General features: G+C 43.3%; 1 protein-coding gene across 8 annotated transcripts in view; it reads right to left on the bottom strand.

The window, feature by feature from the left end:
• Positions 1-1,862: 1,862 nt before the first annotated feature.
• XYLB (xylulokinase) overlaps positions 1,863-14,953 on the bottom strand; it is a 55,456-nt gene continuing 42,365 nt past the window's right edge. For 4 of the 8 annotated variants that reach the window (XM_058288774.2, XM_058288776.1, XM_058288777.2 and 1 more), the window contains 3 exons: positions 13,514-13,601; positions 7,787-7,881; positions 1,863-3,259 (listed from right to left, as the gene is read on the bottom strand). In XM_058288774.2, coding sequence (XP_058144757.1) covers positions 3,182-3,259; positions 7,787-7,881; positions 13,514-13,601 — 261 coding nt within the window. In that variant the 3' untranslated portion in view covers positions 1,863-3,181. The remainder of the gene's footprint in view (positions 3,260-7,786; positions 7,882-13,513; positions 13,602-14,953) is intronic. The other 4 variants (XR_009183653.2, XM_058288780.2, XM_071211979.1 and 1 more) reach the window with 2 other exon arrangements.

The following is a 14,953-nucleotide window of genomic DNA, read 5'->3' as shown; positions in this document are numbered from 1 at the left end:
CCTTCCTCTGGTTACTTCCCCATTAGGATATCCTGCCCCAGAGAGCCAAATGGGGTCAATATAAAAACATCCATTGTTTCATTTAGGTTATCCAGTAGTCAGAGACGGGACTTAATGTGTGCATCTCTTGCCAAAGCTTTGCATGGTCTCTTATTTCCTGGGGGCCTTTTTGTGTGTACCTGCTAGTCAGCTGCTTGTGTTCTGACCCAGGTCTTTGTGCACTTGGGTCCTTGTGCCTGGATATGTGTTGAGTTCTAACTTGCTGCTGTGGGTGGTTCTTTGATGTACATCCACGGGTTGTGCTGCCTGTGTGACTCCCCAGCTGCACAGGTCTGAGGGAGGGAAACGAATCTCCTACTTTTACATTTTCTTTTATTCAGCATTTGTGATGTGGAGTCCTGCTCCACTCTCATCCTCCAGAGTTCAAAGCAAGTGGGATCTGTCCTTTCAGTATTTTTTTCTGAGGAAAGACTTTTCTAGGGGATTTGGGTCACCATGTTGATGACATCATTCTGGTAGTCTTCATTTTTAGATAATTCATCTTTTTGTTAAAATTATTTTCAAAGCTTATTCACTTTACATTTCACATATGCCTATTGTCTTTTCACTTTTATTCAGAGTTTTTAAATTTCTAATTTGTAGTATTATTTCATATTCAGTTGTTTATTTTAAAATTCTTGTGGAAGTGTGTTTTAGTTGATTATTTTTATCAGCTGAAAAGTGATTACTTTCAGCTTTCTTTCTATATTTATTTGTATGGATGATGAATTCCTTTTTCTATTAATGTTGCTATGTATTACAGCAATAATAGGTAAGTCTATGGGGGATGGGGTTAGGTGGAGAATAGATTGAGTGGTTTACACTATTTCTTGGTCCAAGAGAGCCCTTCTCTGATGGTCAATAAAGTAAAATTTCTTTAAATAACATCTATGGGGAGGACTGTCAATCTTCCTCAGAATATCTGAATTGCCAGTATATCTGGTGGGCCATTGTCTTCAGCTTCTGGCTTCCTTTTTTTCCCCTCTTCATCCACCAGTCTCTAAGGGACACCACTCCATTTCAAGATGGCTTCATCAGAAATGATGTCTTTGACTCCACTCATTTTTTAAGCCTATTTGAGATTCCATTAGCCACTCCTCTGATTCACCAGGTCTCAGATCTGTTTATAACATTTGCCACCCTGAGTGAGACCACAGGTAGTTTGAGTTAACTGTATTCCGAAGTTAGGTAACCACTTCTGGCAGAAGAAAACTCTGGAGGATATTGCAGGAGTCAGATCACAGGAGGCTTTTGCAGTACCTTGGGCATTGGATAGAGGAGTATAAACTAAGAAAGGAGTACTGGAGAGGAGGAACAGCTTTAAGAGAGATTTAGGAGGAACCAAGGTGGCCTTGTGACTGATTTGATATGGGAAAGAGAGGACATTTGAGGTTTTGTGTTTGGGTTCCTGAGTGAATGAATGGATAGATGGTGGCATGAACTCACTGAAACAGGAACTAAGGAAGAGGAGGTTTGGAGAAGGGCAAAGAAAGATATGTGAAGTCTGAAGTACCCCTTTGAGAACACTAGTAGGCTCCACAGAAAAGTTCTGGGATGAAGACATAGACTTGAGCATCACTAGTATATAAATGGTAGTTGAGGCCCCAAGAACAGATGAAATCACCCAATAAGAAGGCAGAATTGGGGTTGGGGGTGGGGAGCAAGAAGGGAGATGGGCACAAACTTGGGGCCCAGCAACAATTAAGGAATAGACAGACAGATGTTTCCATGAATAAAGAATGAATGAGAGATCAGAAAAGCAGAAGAAAAGTTGGAGAAATGGCTATGAAAAAGGCTACAGTAAGAATAATTATCACAATGGATTAAAACAGAAAGCCATTTATTCTGCCCTTCCTATATGAATACTATCAGAAAGTTGAGGGGGTGGGATGTGTCTCATATAGAAGAATCCCAGCTAATAAATGATGAGGAATGACAAATTGGGTCCCTAATGAACTAATGGATCTAGGCATTAAACATAATGAAAAAGAAAAACAAACAAACAAAAGAGCCCAGACATTTTGTGCCTCCTAATGTAAGAGCCCATGCTGTCTATGAAGTCTTGAAAAAAAGAGAAAAAAGAACTACGTATGAATCCAATTAAGCCTTCAGGTCAGTGTTTCTCACCAGGGATGATTTTGCCCTCCAGGAGATACTTGGCAATGCCTGGAGAGATCTTTGATCATCACAACTTGGAGGGGAGTGATACTGGCATCCAGTGGCCGAGGTCAGGGATACTGCTGAACATCTCACAATGGAAAAGCCAGCCCCACAACAAAAAATTGCCCAGCACAAAGTGTCAGCAGTGCTGAGGTTGAGAAGTCCTGTTCTAGATCAAACGAACAATTTACAGGAAATACAGAAAGAAAGAATATGTTAAATGATCCCACAGGACTAGAATCAGCAAAATCCACAATCTGGGAAATTCCTCAACAAGTAAGTTGCAAGGAGACGGGGAGAGAGGGAGGGTGGCAGGAGCGATACCTCCGTGTTGTAGTATCTGGCGTGTTCAGGAACCGGTGGCCTTCAGGCAGCACGGAAGGAGCCCGTGGGAGGCAGGCCTATTAGGCCTATCAGGTTTTTTGGGCACACGGTGGTGAGTTATCCCAAGTGGGTGGGGAGGAAGAGAGGATGGTGTGAATGGGGCAGACATGGAAGGAGACAGGGAGGGCATTTCCAATAGCTGGAAAAGAGGAAGAAGGAAATAGCTGAAGGGCCAGGGTGGCAGAGAAGGGCGGGGGTCAGGGTGCAGGACAGGGGTGGCCAGAGTCAGGGTTGAGGAAGGGGATGGGCTGGGGTCTGCGTGTGAGGGAGGGCTGTCCCTTCCATTCTGCCAATTTAGGTCCCTGACTTAGCTTTAATTCTGCCTTTGAAAGGGAAAGTCACATTCATTGCTGGACACTTCCTACATTCAGCATTATCTTGGCTTCTAGGATCAAAGACAGGAAAAGAGAGATGCTTTCCTGGCCTGGGGCACGGGCAGCCCACCCATCTTCAGGAATGTGTCTTAGGCTAGGGTTAAGGTGGTCCTGGTGAGGGCTGGAGCACGCCAGGAGTCAGCATGGGCAGGCTGGGCTGCTCGGGACAGGGCCGCACCCCCCAGTGGGCAGGCAGGAGCTGCAGGGCGCCTGGTCTGCGGAATTCACTCTGGAGGCCCCTGGACCTGGGACAGGATTCTCTGCTCGAGCTTGGCATACTTTGGGAGGAGAGCCTCGTAGACCTGCAGGAGCAGAAAGAGCAGTTTAGAATTGGGGGTGGGGGGTAAAGGAGGGCAGGGAGACCCCTTACAGCTCTTTGTGGCTTGAGATTTAACATTTTTACAGGCAATTTATTTGTCGGTTTTTTGTGGGTTTTTTTCTGTGCAAAAGAAAGGAAGAATCAATCCACAAAAGAGAAAATGCCAGTAGTTCTCAGACCTATTTTTCCTTAAATGCAAATTATGACAAGAACCAATTTTTGTTATCACATCTACAAAAGTTTTTCGTTTTGGAGTAATGAAATTGTTCTAAAATTTTTGTAGTGATGAACGCAGAACACTGTGATTATACTAAAAGCCACTGATTGTACACCTTGGAATGGATTGTATGGGTTGTGAATATATCTAAATAAAACTGCTTAAAAAATCCTGACAGGGTCCCTGGACATGGGCTGTTCATGGCACAGCTGGTGGTGCATCCTCTGGAAACCAGTTTGCCTCTATGCCTGTGTTAAGGTGCTTACAGACGTCCACATGGTCTACTTCTGAGAAGTGCCCCTAATGAAATACTCCCAAAGGCAGTGCAATGCCACTCAGGCTCCCGAGACCACCACAGCCACCTGCACTCTTGGGTCCACTCCAGACAACAGCCAGCTGGTGGACGGGCTGCCCGGGCACGCAGTGGCACATAATCAGCTGCAGCACGGGGCTCTCCCCATCCCTGCCCCAATCTTCCTCTCTATGCTCAAGTGCAGACGATGCACATCAAAAGATGCAAGGACCAGGCCGGCTTGGAAAACTCTCGCCTGCAGGACCACTCTCTCTTGTAACATAAACAGACGTGTTCATTGTGAGTCTGCCCTCAGGAAGCCCTTAGTATGACTTCCCCAGTTATTTACAGTTTTTTCAGTCCAACCGCAGTTTCCCAATCAAAGGCCATTTTAGCTATGCAATATTGCCTAGTAATACCATGGACATTCCATTTTTATCAGGTGTCCAGGAAAAGAGCTGCAAAGTTACCCAAAGGTCATATTCTCATGCAGAACAGGGAAGGGTTTGTGAGCCTTTATCCACACAGGGTTAATTATAACAACTGCTCTAAGACATGGGGAATGGTAAGTTAACCTTGGTTCATTCACAGACAGCATGTTATACAGTAAAAATAATGTGTGTTCTTTAAGAATAAAAATATTTTTGTTGTAATTATATAATGCGCTGTATAAAAAACTGAAACACACACACAAAACAATAAAGGAGAAAGGATAATACACAGCCCCACATTCTTCCTCTTCTTTGTTATTTTTTTAAAAGCAATTTTCCTTTGACTCTGTAAGTCTAGCCTGAGAAGTTTAGACCCACTTCAGGTGATCATGTCCTATAAAAAACAAGCAATGCTTTAAGACCAAGGAGTCCTGACTTCCTTCCCCGTGATGGGACTCACAAGTAGGCACCACTTGCGACCATCTCATGCCTTCTCAGTGTGGCTGAACTCCAAAGGCAAGCACTTCAGTACCTGATGAAGACAGGGCTCGTCTCAGTGCAGCTGAAGGCTCAGGAAGGGCTCACTGATGGTCAGAGCCTGAGAAGGACCCTGCTGGCTTGCAGGTCCACAGTCAGTTGGAGCTGTGCGGAAGGGCTTAGGGAAACAAATCCCTCTGCTCCTTCAAAGGCGGATATGGCTGCTATCTAGTTCTACCCTGCAACATTAATCTATGGAGTGCTTTGAAATCTTTTGAATAAGATAGCCCTGGATAAAACAAAGCAAAGGATAAGCGGCGGTGGTGCTTTAAAAAGAGGCCCAGGAGCAGCCTTGAGGCTGTCCCAGCCTGTCTGAGGATTAAGGAGTAGGAGAACAAAGGTAAAGGAGCTTTCATTTCCTCTCAGTGGAGGAAAGTGCAATGTCCGGCTGAGTTGAGGGAGAAAGCACTGTTACCGCTTGCTTTTCCATTTCAGCACAAGAACTGCTGTAAGTGTCACAGAGAGAAAACAGACCCTCAAGGAGTTCACCGTCCACTCCACAAATCCACTCTGAAATAGTCTCTTCTGCCAACAATCAAAGACTGGCACTGATGGCAGGCCAGGGTTGAGAAGAATTCTGAGGTTACATTTGGGCCCCATGTCATGGCAAGGCAGGGAGAGGAGTGGTTCACACAGGGTATTTGCTTCCTACAATGAGGTGGATGTCATTGTTTGCTACCAAAGCTTTCTGCTACTACCAGCTTCACTGCTGGCCTCCTTCTAGAGAGGGCGAAAGAGCCAGACACAGCGTAGCTTTTCTTGCAACGAGGGTTGACCAGATGACTAAGTGGCAGTCTACTACTAGTCAAAGAGACTAGTATTTCTCTCTTTGATAATAAGTATGAAAGGACTCTCAACCCAAGGGCACCCGGATTATGACGATGAATAAAGGAGGTGAGTACATGACATTCGGAACAGCTGCAGACACGATTCCCACTTGGAGAACATCCGGATCTGCACCATGCAACAGGAGGGCCATAAGTCAGGTGTGCCTGTCGAGCACCTGAAATGCAGCTAAGTCAAAACCGAGCTCTGTGGTACATCCACACCACGGAACACTCCTTAGCAAGAGAAAGATTAAAAACTACTGATAGACACAACTTGGCAGCTCTCATGGGAATTATGCTGAGCAAAAAAAGCCAATTCAAAAATGTTCCATATGGTATGATTACATTTTATGTAACATTCTTGAAATGACTAAATTTAGAGATGGAGAACAGGTGCTGCCAAAGGTTGGGAAGGGGTGTGTGTCTATCCAGGGGGCACTCTAAGGGATCTTTGTGGTGATGGAACAGTTCTGTTTTGTGGTGGCAGTTACAGGAATCTGCACACGTGATAAAACTGCATAAAAGTAACTACACACACAAATGAGAACACGTAAAACGGGTGAAATCTGAGTAAGTTCTGTGAATTGTACCAAAGTGAGTCTCCTGGTTTTGAGGTATTCTAAGTTAGGATCTTACCTTTGGGAAAATTGGATGAGGGTATATGTGGTCTTTCTGTACTATTCTTTGTAACTTCCTGTGAATTGCTAATTATTTCAAAATTGAATATTAAAAAATATAGTACAAGAAACTCCTGATGGGCTAGATTTTAAAGCCTTCATTTAAAAAAAAGGTAAAATATTTCACTAATAGATTTCATAATGATTACATGCTGGAATGACAATTTTTGTTTGATATATTAAGCAATATGTAATTAAAAGCTATATTATTGGGACCAGATGTGGCTCAAGCGGTTGAGCACCCGCATCCCACATGGGAGGTCCCAGGTTTGATTCCTGGTGCCTCCTGAAAAAAAACAAAAACAAACAAGCAAAACAAACAAAAAAACCAACTCAGGGAAGCTGAAGTGGCACAGTGGTTGAGTGCTGGCTTCCCACATACAAGGTCTCAGGTTCAATCCCCAGAACCCAGTACCTAAAAAACAAACAAACAAACAAACAAACAAACATCTTGGAAGATAGTGACAGTGACAGTGTCTCCCTCTGGGGCAGAGGGCAGATTTGTTTGCCGTGCAGGATAGAAAAGATGTTTCTTCCGGGGCAAAGGTGGGGCAGGTTTGCTCGCATCTCCTTCTAAGACTGGGGGTTTTCTAAGCTCAGGGTCCTCAGCTGTGACAGACACATTGTGTACATCGCTTCCACCCGGGCCCACTTCGCATCATCCCCAGGGGACGTGGGAGCCAAGAGGAACCAACAAAAGCACGAGGCTCGTGCTGTCTGCTGTGCCATGGGTAACAAAGTACTTTGTCTCTGACCCAGGAATCCCGTGTCTTCTGCTAGCATTGATCCATTAGTGACAGGCTCACTTGTCAGCTTACAAGAAGGGGAAATCTTCGCTCCTTTGCAGTCCCTGAAAAGATGCATTCACCTCTGCTCCCCGACTGCAGCGCCTTCAGCGAACAGGAACAGGGGTGTGGCGGACAACGTATGCACCACCCGGATTCCTTGCTGGGAATGAAGAACCTACTCTCCCAGCTGCTGGGAGCGCTGGTGACAGTCCTCAGCTGCCAGCCATTTGGGCACTGCTTTGGCTACAGAGAGCGGCCTCCCCCACCAAGGGGAGTTCCACGTGGCATCAGTGATTAACAAGCGGTATCAGGGTCCAGCCTCTCACCCTGATTGGGTAAAACTCTAAAGGGTTGCTCAGCTTCTGAACTCCCTGGAGGATAGGAAGAGGGCTCCACTAAGATTGCAACGTGGCTCACCGTTGCTCCCCACCCATGTCGTAATGGACATCTCAGAATCTGCTTTCCAGAGAACCCAGCCTGAGACCATGGAGTCTGCCTTCGCAGGTACGGCACAACTCCCAGTCTTGAGATGTGAGTGGCAGAAACCTGGCAGGTCTTGTGCTTAAGTGGCAGAATCTTCCATGGCTTCTGTAACCTGGTGCCATTGAAGGGTCTACCTGAGGCATAGGGCAGTGAAGAACGGCCCAGATCCACCAAGATTAACACACAGATGACAAAAACGTAAGCTTTTTGGAAAAGAAACCTAGTTGACTCTCACAAAGAAAATACTTGGTCTCTCACCTGAGCAGCTCCTGGGGCTGGCGTAGCAGCCAACCTGGGGTTTGGGGCTAATTTCACAACCTCTGAAAAAGGCATATTTGTTCCAGCCACAAGGCCTAGAAGGGAAAGTGTACTTCAGATCAGTATACATTCCAAATTATGATATAAGACCCAACTTGCCATTTCTTCTCTTTTTTCCTGCAATGTCATTATGTTGCAATAACTATGTAAAAATAAGAGTAAACCTCACAAAAACAGAAACCCTTCTATACTGCTGGTGGGAATGTAAAATGCCACAGATACATTGGAAAATAGTTTGGCTGTTTCTTTAAAGGTTTCCTGTAATTTTAACCACATGACCCAGAAATTCCACCATCTATTCAAGAGAAATGAAAACGTATGTTCGTTCAAAGACTTGTATGCAAATGTTTACAGCGGCATTATCCACAATAATCAAATCATGGAAAACAACCAACTGATGAATGAATAAACCGAAGGTGGTCTATCCATACAATGGCATATTATTCAGCTATAAAAAGGAATGAAGTCCTCATACATGCGACAACATGGATGACCCTTGAAGGCCAGCTACAAAGGCCCACATGGTCTCTGGCTGCATTTATAGGAAATGGCTAGACTAGGAAAACCTATACACAGAAAATAAGTTAGTGGTTTCCTGGGGCTGCAGGTGGAGAGTAACCACACACAGGCACAAAGGATCACAGTGGGCTTCTGAAATGTTCTAAAATTGGGTTATGGTGGTGGTTGCACACCTTGGTGAATTTACTAAAGATCACTGAATTAGATACTTAAAAGAGGCGAATTTCATGGCATATAAATTATACCTCAATAAAACCATTTAAAAAATAATCTATTTCAGGTACAGCCCTCATTTGTCTTGTTCACTGTGTAGAGCCTTTCGTGGAGCGGCCAATTCAGAGGAAGGGGCTGCCTCTCCTCCTGTGCTGTGCCTCGCCCCAACTCTCCCATGCTGTAGCCACCCTAGTCTTCTGACAGCCTGTTCAGCCTTCACCGAGGGCAGGTTCCTCTCTCTGTTCTCCACATGCCTATCCCTTCTCCTCAGATAACTTGTGGCTAAAACATCACTTGTTTGGGAAGCCCACCCTCCCCCTCCAATCCTAAGCACCTTCTATTTTTCTCAAGCTGTGGCCACATATTCTTTTGGCTGTTATTTAAGATCCCTTCTTTGCTGAACTATAAGCTCCATGAGGCCAGAGGCTGTGCCCTCAGTCATCACTATAATCCTGTGCAAAGCATGATGAGGCACTCAGAAAATACTCATGGAGAGAATGAATAGCCGGATTGAGAAAAAGGGAAAGTGCCACATATGGGCAGAAAACAAGGAATTTCTAGGCAATTTAAGCAGCAGCATCAGACTGATGAAAACTAGAGAGAGCAGAGGAGCTCACACGCCACCATGCACGCAGGAGGGCCCACTGAGGACGGGAGGGCCCACTTTCCTAACAGAATGCTAAAATTCCAGCTCTGATTTATAGGGAAGGGGGAATGGGATGTTTTGTGGGATCACAAGCAGAGACTTATCAAATAACTGTAGTCGCTGTTGTGGTTTGAAAGGACCTCAGGAAAACATTGTCTAATCCATTCCTGTGGGTGTGAACCCTTCTAAGTGGGACCTTTTGATGAGGCTACTTCAGGTAAGGTATGCAGCCAGCACACCCAGGATGGGTCTTAGCTGTACTACTGGAGTCCTATATAAGCAGAATAATTCAGAAAAGAGAGAGAAAAATGAAGCCACAGGAAGCAAGAAGCTGAAATAGAACCCCAAAGAGAAGGAAGAGACCAGAAGCCACCATGTGCCTTGCCATGTGACAGAGGAACCAAGGATCACCGGCAGCCAGCCCCAGGACGTCCCAGTCTTTGAGGAGAAAGCATTCACTGTCTTGATGCCTTGACTTGGATGTTTTCCCAGCCTCAAAACTATGAGTAAATAATGTTCATTGTTTAACATGACCCATTTCATGGTATTTGCTTAAGCAACCTAAGAAATTAAAATAGTCACTCTCAATAAATTTAAAGATATGAAATCATAAAATGCATCTTCTCTGGCCAAAATGTATTGAAGCTAGAAATCTACAGCAGAGAACTAGAAAATTCACAAATATTTGCAAATTAAACAATACATTCTTAAACAACCAGTAGGTCAAAGTAATCACAAGGGAAATTAGGAAACATCTTGAAACAAATGAAAATGAAAACAGCATACCAAAACTTATGGGATTCAGCAAAGGCCATGCTGAGAGGGATTTTTCTCTTTTTTTTTTTTTTTTTGAGAGGGAAATTTACAGCTCTAAATGCTCACACTAAAAAAGAAGAAAGATCTCAAATTAGAGACCCAATCAGAGTTTCTCACACCTGGAAGAACTAGAAAAGAAGAAAAAACTATATCCAAAGTAAGAAGGAAGATCAGATTGGAGATAAATGAAACAGAGAATTAAAAAAACAATAGAGAGAGTCAACAAAACCAAAACTTGGATCTTTGAAAAGCTCAACAGAACTGACAAATCTTTAGGTAGATTGACAAAGCAAAAGAGAGAGCCGCAAATAACCGAAATCAGAAATGAAAGGAGGGAGGGGAATATTAGTAGCTACCCCACAGAAATAAAAAGGATTATAAGAGGATACTGTGAACAATTGTATATCACAAGTTGGATAACTTAGATGAAATGGACAAATTCCTAGAAACACATACACTGAATCAAATAGAAACAGAAAATCTCAACATACCAATAACTAGTAAAGAGATTGAATCAATAACAAAAAACCTCCCTACGAAGAAAATCCAGGAGCAGATGGCTTCACTGGTGAATTTAACCACACATTTAAAGAATTAACACAAATCCTGCTCAAACTTTTTCAAAAAGTGAAGAGAAGGGGACACTTTCTTACTCATTTGATGAGACCAACATCACTCCAATAATAAAGCAAGATAAAGGAAATCACAAGAAAAGAAAATTACAGATCAATATCTCTTAGGAATGTAGATGCAAAAATCTTTAACAAAATAACAGCAAATCTAATCCCACCTCACATTAAAAGAATTATACAACATGATCAAATGGGATTTATTCCAGGAATACAAAGTTGGTTCAACATAAGATCAATTAATGTCATATATTCTATTAATAGAATGAAGGGAGAAAAACATATGATTATCTCAATTGATGCAGAAAAAGCATTTGACAAAATCCAACACTCCTCCTTGAGGAAAATGCTTAGGAAACTAGGAACAGAAGGAAACTTCTTCAACATGATAAAGGGCATATATGAAAAATCCACAGCTAACACCATATTCAATACTGAAAGACTGAAAACTTTCCCTCTAAGATCAGGAACAAGACAAGGATGTCACCTGTTACTACTGTTATTCAATATTGCCCTGGAAGTTCTAGTCAAAGCAATTAGGCAAGAAAAAGAATTAAAAGGAATCCAAATTTGAAAGGAAATAAAATTTTATATATAGAAAATCCTGGAAAATCCACAACAAATCTACTAGAGCTAATAAATGAATTCAGCAAAGTGGTGGGGTACAAGGTCACCATGCGAAAATCAGTGGTGTTTCTATACACTGGTAATAAACAATCTGAAGAGGAGACTATGAAAAAAAATTCCATTTACAGTACCAAGTAAAAGAATCAAGTAGCTAGGAATAAATTTAATTAAGGATATACTGGACTTGTACATGGAAAACTACAAAAACACTGCACAAAGAAATCCAAGCCATCCTGGAAAAAAAAGGACAAAGTTGGAAGACTCATATTTCCCAATTTTAAAATTTATAACAATGCTACAAAACTACAGTAAATAAAACACCATAGAAATGGCACAAGGACAGACATATAATCAATGGACTCAAATTGAGAGATCAGAAATAAACCATCACATCTATACAAGGGTGCCAAGTCCCCTCAATGATGCTGGGAAAACTTGATGTCCACATGTAAAAAGAATGAAAGTAGTCTCCTACCTCATACTATATAGAAAACAAGTCAAAATAGATCAAATACCCTAATATAAGAACTAAAACTAAATAACTCCTAGAAGAACACATAGGAAACAAATAAATAAATCTTAAAAAAAAATTCTGAGGAAAAGTATTTTGAGCCTGGAGTCCTTCACTCAGCCAAATTAGCATTCTTTGAGAGGGTGAAAGAAAGACCTTATAAGGCCTTGAAAATTAGCACCTACTATATCCCCTCTTACAAATGTATTTATATTCTGACAAAGTAGCAGTTACAAAGAGAAAAAAAATTCAGAAAAAAAAAATAGAACAAAAAAACTCATAGTTAAGTGCAACTGACAGTCAATATGATATAAATTATAATTAAAAACTTAAGAATCTAAAACTAAGTGCCTTAATGATCTTGATACAAGAGGTGCCATGAGGTGATATGAGATGGATGGGGGTGGGGGTGAGGAGAGGAATAAAAGAGTACAAAGGTAATTCCATTATTAAGAGGCTAGGTTCACTGGTTAGTTCTCAATTTTGATAAAAAGTAGAGATGTGTTAAAAAGTTAAGAGCAACCAATCAAATGATGGAACCACTAGTGAGAAAGGACAAAGACCTTGAGGTATATGGGTGTGACAGTTTGAAATTATTTATGAACCCCAAAATAGATAAGGATTATGTTTGTAAACTGGTCTGTTCCTCTGGGTGATATCCTTTGACTGTATTAGATTCAGCTGAGGTATCTTTGATTAAATTATGTTAAGATGAGGGCTTTGATTTGACCACACCAGTAGGATGTAACTCAGGTTAAGTCCCTGCCCCCTTGGTGGGCTAATATAAATGAACACTCATTCAAGAAGACACAGCAAGAGGGAGAGCTCCATAGACATGGCAGAGGAGAGAACTTTGATCCTGTGGCTCCAGAAAGAGAGATGAGCCATTTGTCAGATAGCCTATAGCTGAGATTGGGAAAAAGTTGGGTCCACAGAGCCTCAAGAAGAAGAGGAAGCCCTGAGAGATGAGCCCTATGCCAGCCTGGAGCTGAGAGAGAGGAAGGCTGAGCCCTCGCCGAGATCGGCAACCATCTTAGTGAGAAAGCAGCCTTGAGTTGGACTCTTTAGGGCCTTATAATTGTTAAGCTTTTACCCCAAATAAATACCCTTTATAAACGCCAACAGATTTCTGGTACTTTGCATCAGCACCCCTTTGGCTGACCAATACAAAGGGCAACTCAAGGAGCTTCCTGAGCAGGCAGAAGGCAAGACAAATTCAGCTGAATCAAAGGAAGAATGCCTTTGTGTTGTTCTGGATGTGGGGAGAGTCCTTCCCCCTGAGAAATGGGACTCCCTGGAGCTGTCCAATATCCTGAATATCCTGGACTGCTTGGTCTGAAGCCTTTGCCTCTGTCTCAACTTCCTGCTCTTGCTGAAAAGACTCCTCCTGACTTCGCTGACCTCTCCTGCCATCACCTCACCAGTTCCATGCCCACGTGCCCTCAAGCATGACTCAACTCCTTTCCTGATGCTTCTGCTTAGCCTGATCTGACAGGCCTCTTTCTAGCCAGATCTCTGCCTTCCTTTCCCTACCCTAAATGGACAATAAAAGAACAGTGGGTTTGGACTGGTTCTTGCCTGCTGGGAGGTGGAGAAATGGAGCTAAAGCCCCCAAAGAGTGAAACCCCCAGTCCCCTTCCACCCTCCTCAGCTCAGCCAGTGCCCCGATCACTTTCAGAGGCAGCTGTCCCTGTCCACTGACCTACCGTGAAAAGCTCGGTATGCAGAGCCCACACAGGCAGAGTTGGCAGTGTCCATGACATACACGGGGGCACCAAACACGTCTGCGAGAACCTGGAGAACACAGAGTTCCTACTGTGACAAGTCATTCCTCCACAGGAACATGGACCTTCGGGAGGCACTTTCAGGCCCTCCTCATCCCTTTCATTCTACCTCTACTGCCCTAACAGAGAAGCGCTTGGCCATGCTGCCATTTCCACCACTCTGTTGATTAGGGTTAGGATGACCTGGTAAAGTCCCAAGTGGAGTGTCACAGCTCTTCAGGCTGCACCTGCTTCATCATTTTATGAAAGACAAGGTGGGAGACAGGAGGTATGCTTAGCAAATGGCACTGACCCAGAGCTGGGGACAGCTGGGTAACACAGTAATATGAACAGGTCCAAAACAACCGAAGCGAACAAGGTCGTGTTTTATGGAGATAATGATAAAGTCTTCTATCTAGGCCCAAAAAACCAATTGTCTAAATTTAGAATGAATGACCTACACTAAGAGGAATGCACATGACTTGGTTGGTCTTAGTTGAGCAGAGGTATAGTAGATGCTGTTGAGCCATATGCTGAGAGGCCACAGGGCCCTTCCTCAAGAGGCCTGCCCTCAGGTGAACAGAAGCAGCCTCTCCCCCACCAGCCAAGTGGCCCCTTGTCCCAAGGGGGAACCAACTCTGTGGAATAAATCAAGCTTCAGAGATCCCTTTGGGATTGGCTGAAGTATAATCCAGTCAGGGCCATACCCATGCTTAATCTTCCCCAGCCCTATTCTGCATCCCTCACTTTCTTTCTCTGGAAAGCTTTCTCAAAAACATCACGTCCAGAAGAATCCTGTATTCAGAATTCAGCCTCTGCTCCCAGGGAATCTCCTCCAAGACAGGTAAATTACAAGTCAACAGTCAATGCAGTTGCTCAAACAGCAAAGGCAGCCTCCAGGAGCACTGTGTGATAAGAGGAACCGAGGGCACCGTGGTATGGTAGGCTGAGAGTCAGAGATCTACAAGGGGATTCTATTTTTGGCCATCTATTTCTAGCATAATGAAATATGAAAAAAATAGTGACAAAGTCCAGCAAAGTCAGGGTTAAAAGAGGAACAGTTGGGAGAAGAAGGGGTGTTTAAATTGGAAGGGAGAAGCCTTGAGGAAGTCAAGAATGCTGAAATCAGATTCAAAAGTTTTGCCATGAGGAAGGAAAGACACTTTTCCTGGGATTCCAGAGGGCAGTGCTGGTATCAGAGAGTGGAGTTAGACAGGATAGCAGAATTCACCTGAAGATAAGGCAGAATCTGCTCACAATATGAACTGTAAGGCAATATAGAGATGATTTCCTGAAAGAAAGAGAACTCACCACCCTTGCAGGACTGAATCAGAGGCAGTCCTTCTTGCTAAGTCTCTAGCTCTTAGAAGAACAGATGTGGGA

The sequence above is a fragment of the Dasypus novemcinctus genome, chromosome 26 (genome assembly GCF_030445035.2).
Source record: "Dasypus novemcinctus isolate mDasNov1 chromosome 26, mDasNov1.1.hap2, whole genome shotgun sequence".
Classification (NCBI taxonomy): Eukaryota; Metazoa; Chordata; class Mammalia; order Cingulata; family Dasypodidae; genus Dasypus; species Dasypus novemcinctus.
The sequence above is the reverse complement of the archived record's forward strand: the minus strand, read 5'-3'. Positions and strand labels throughout refer to the sequence as shown.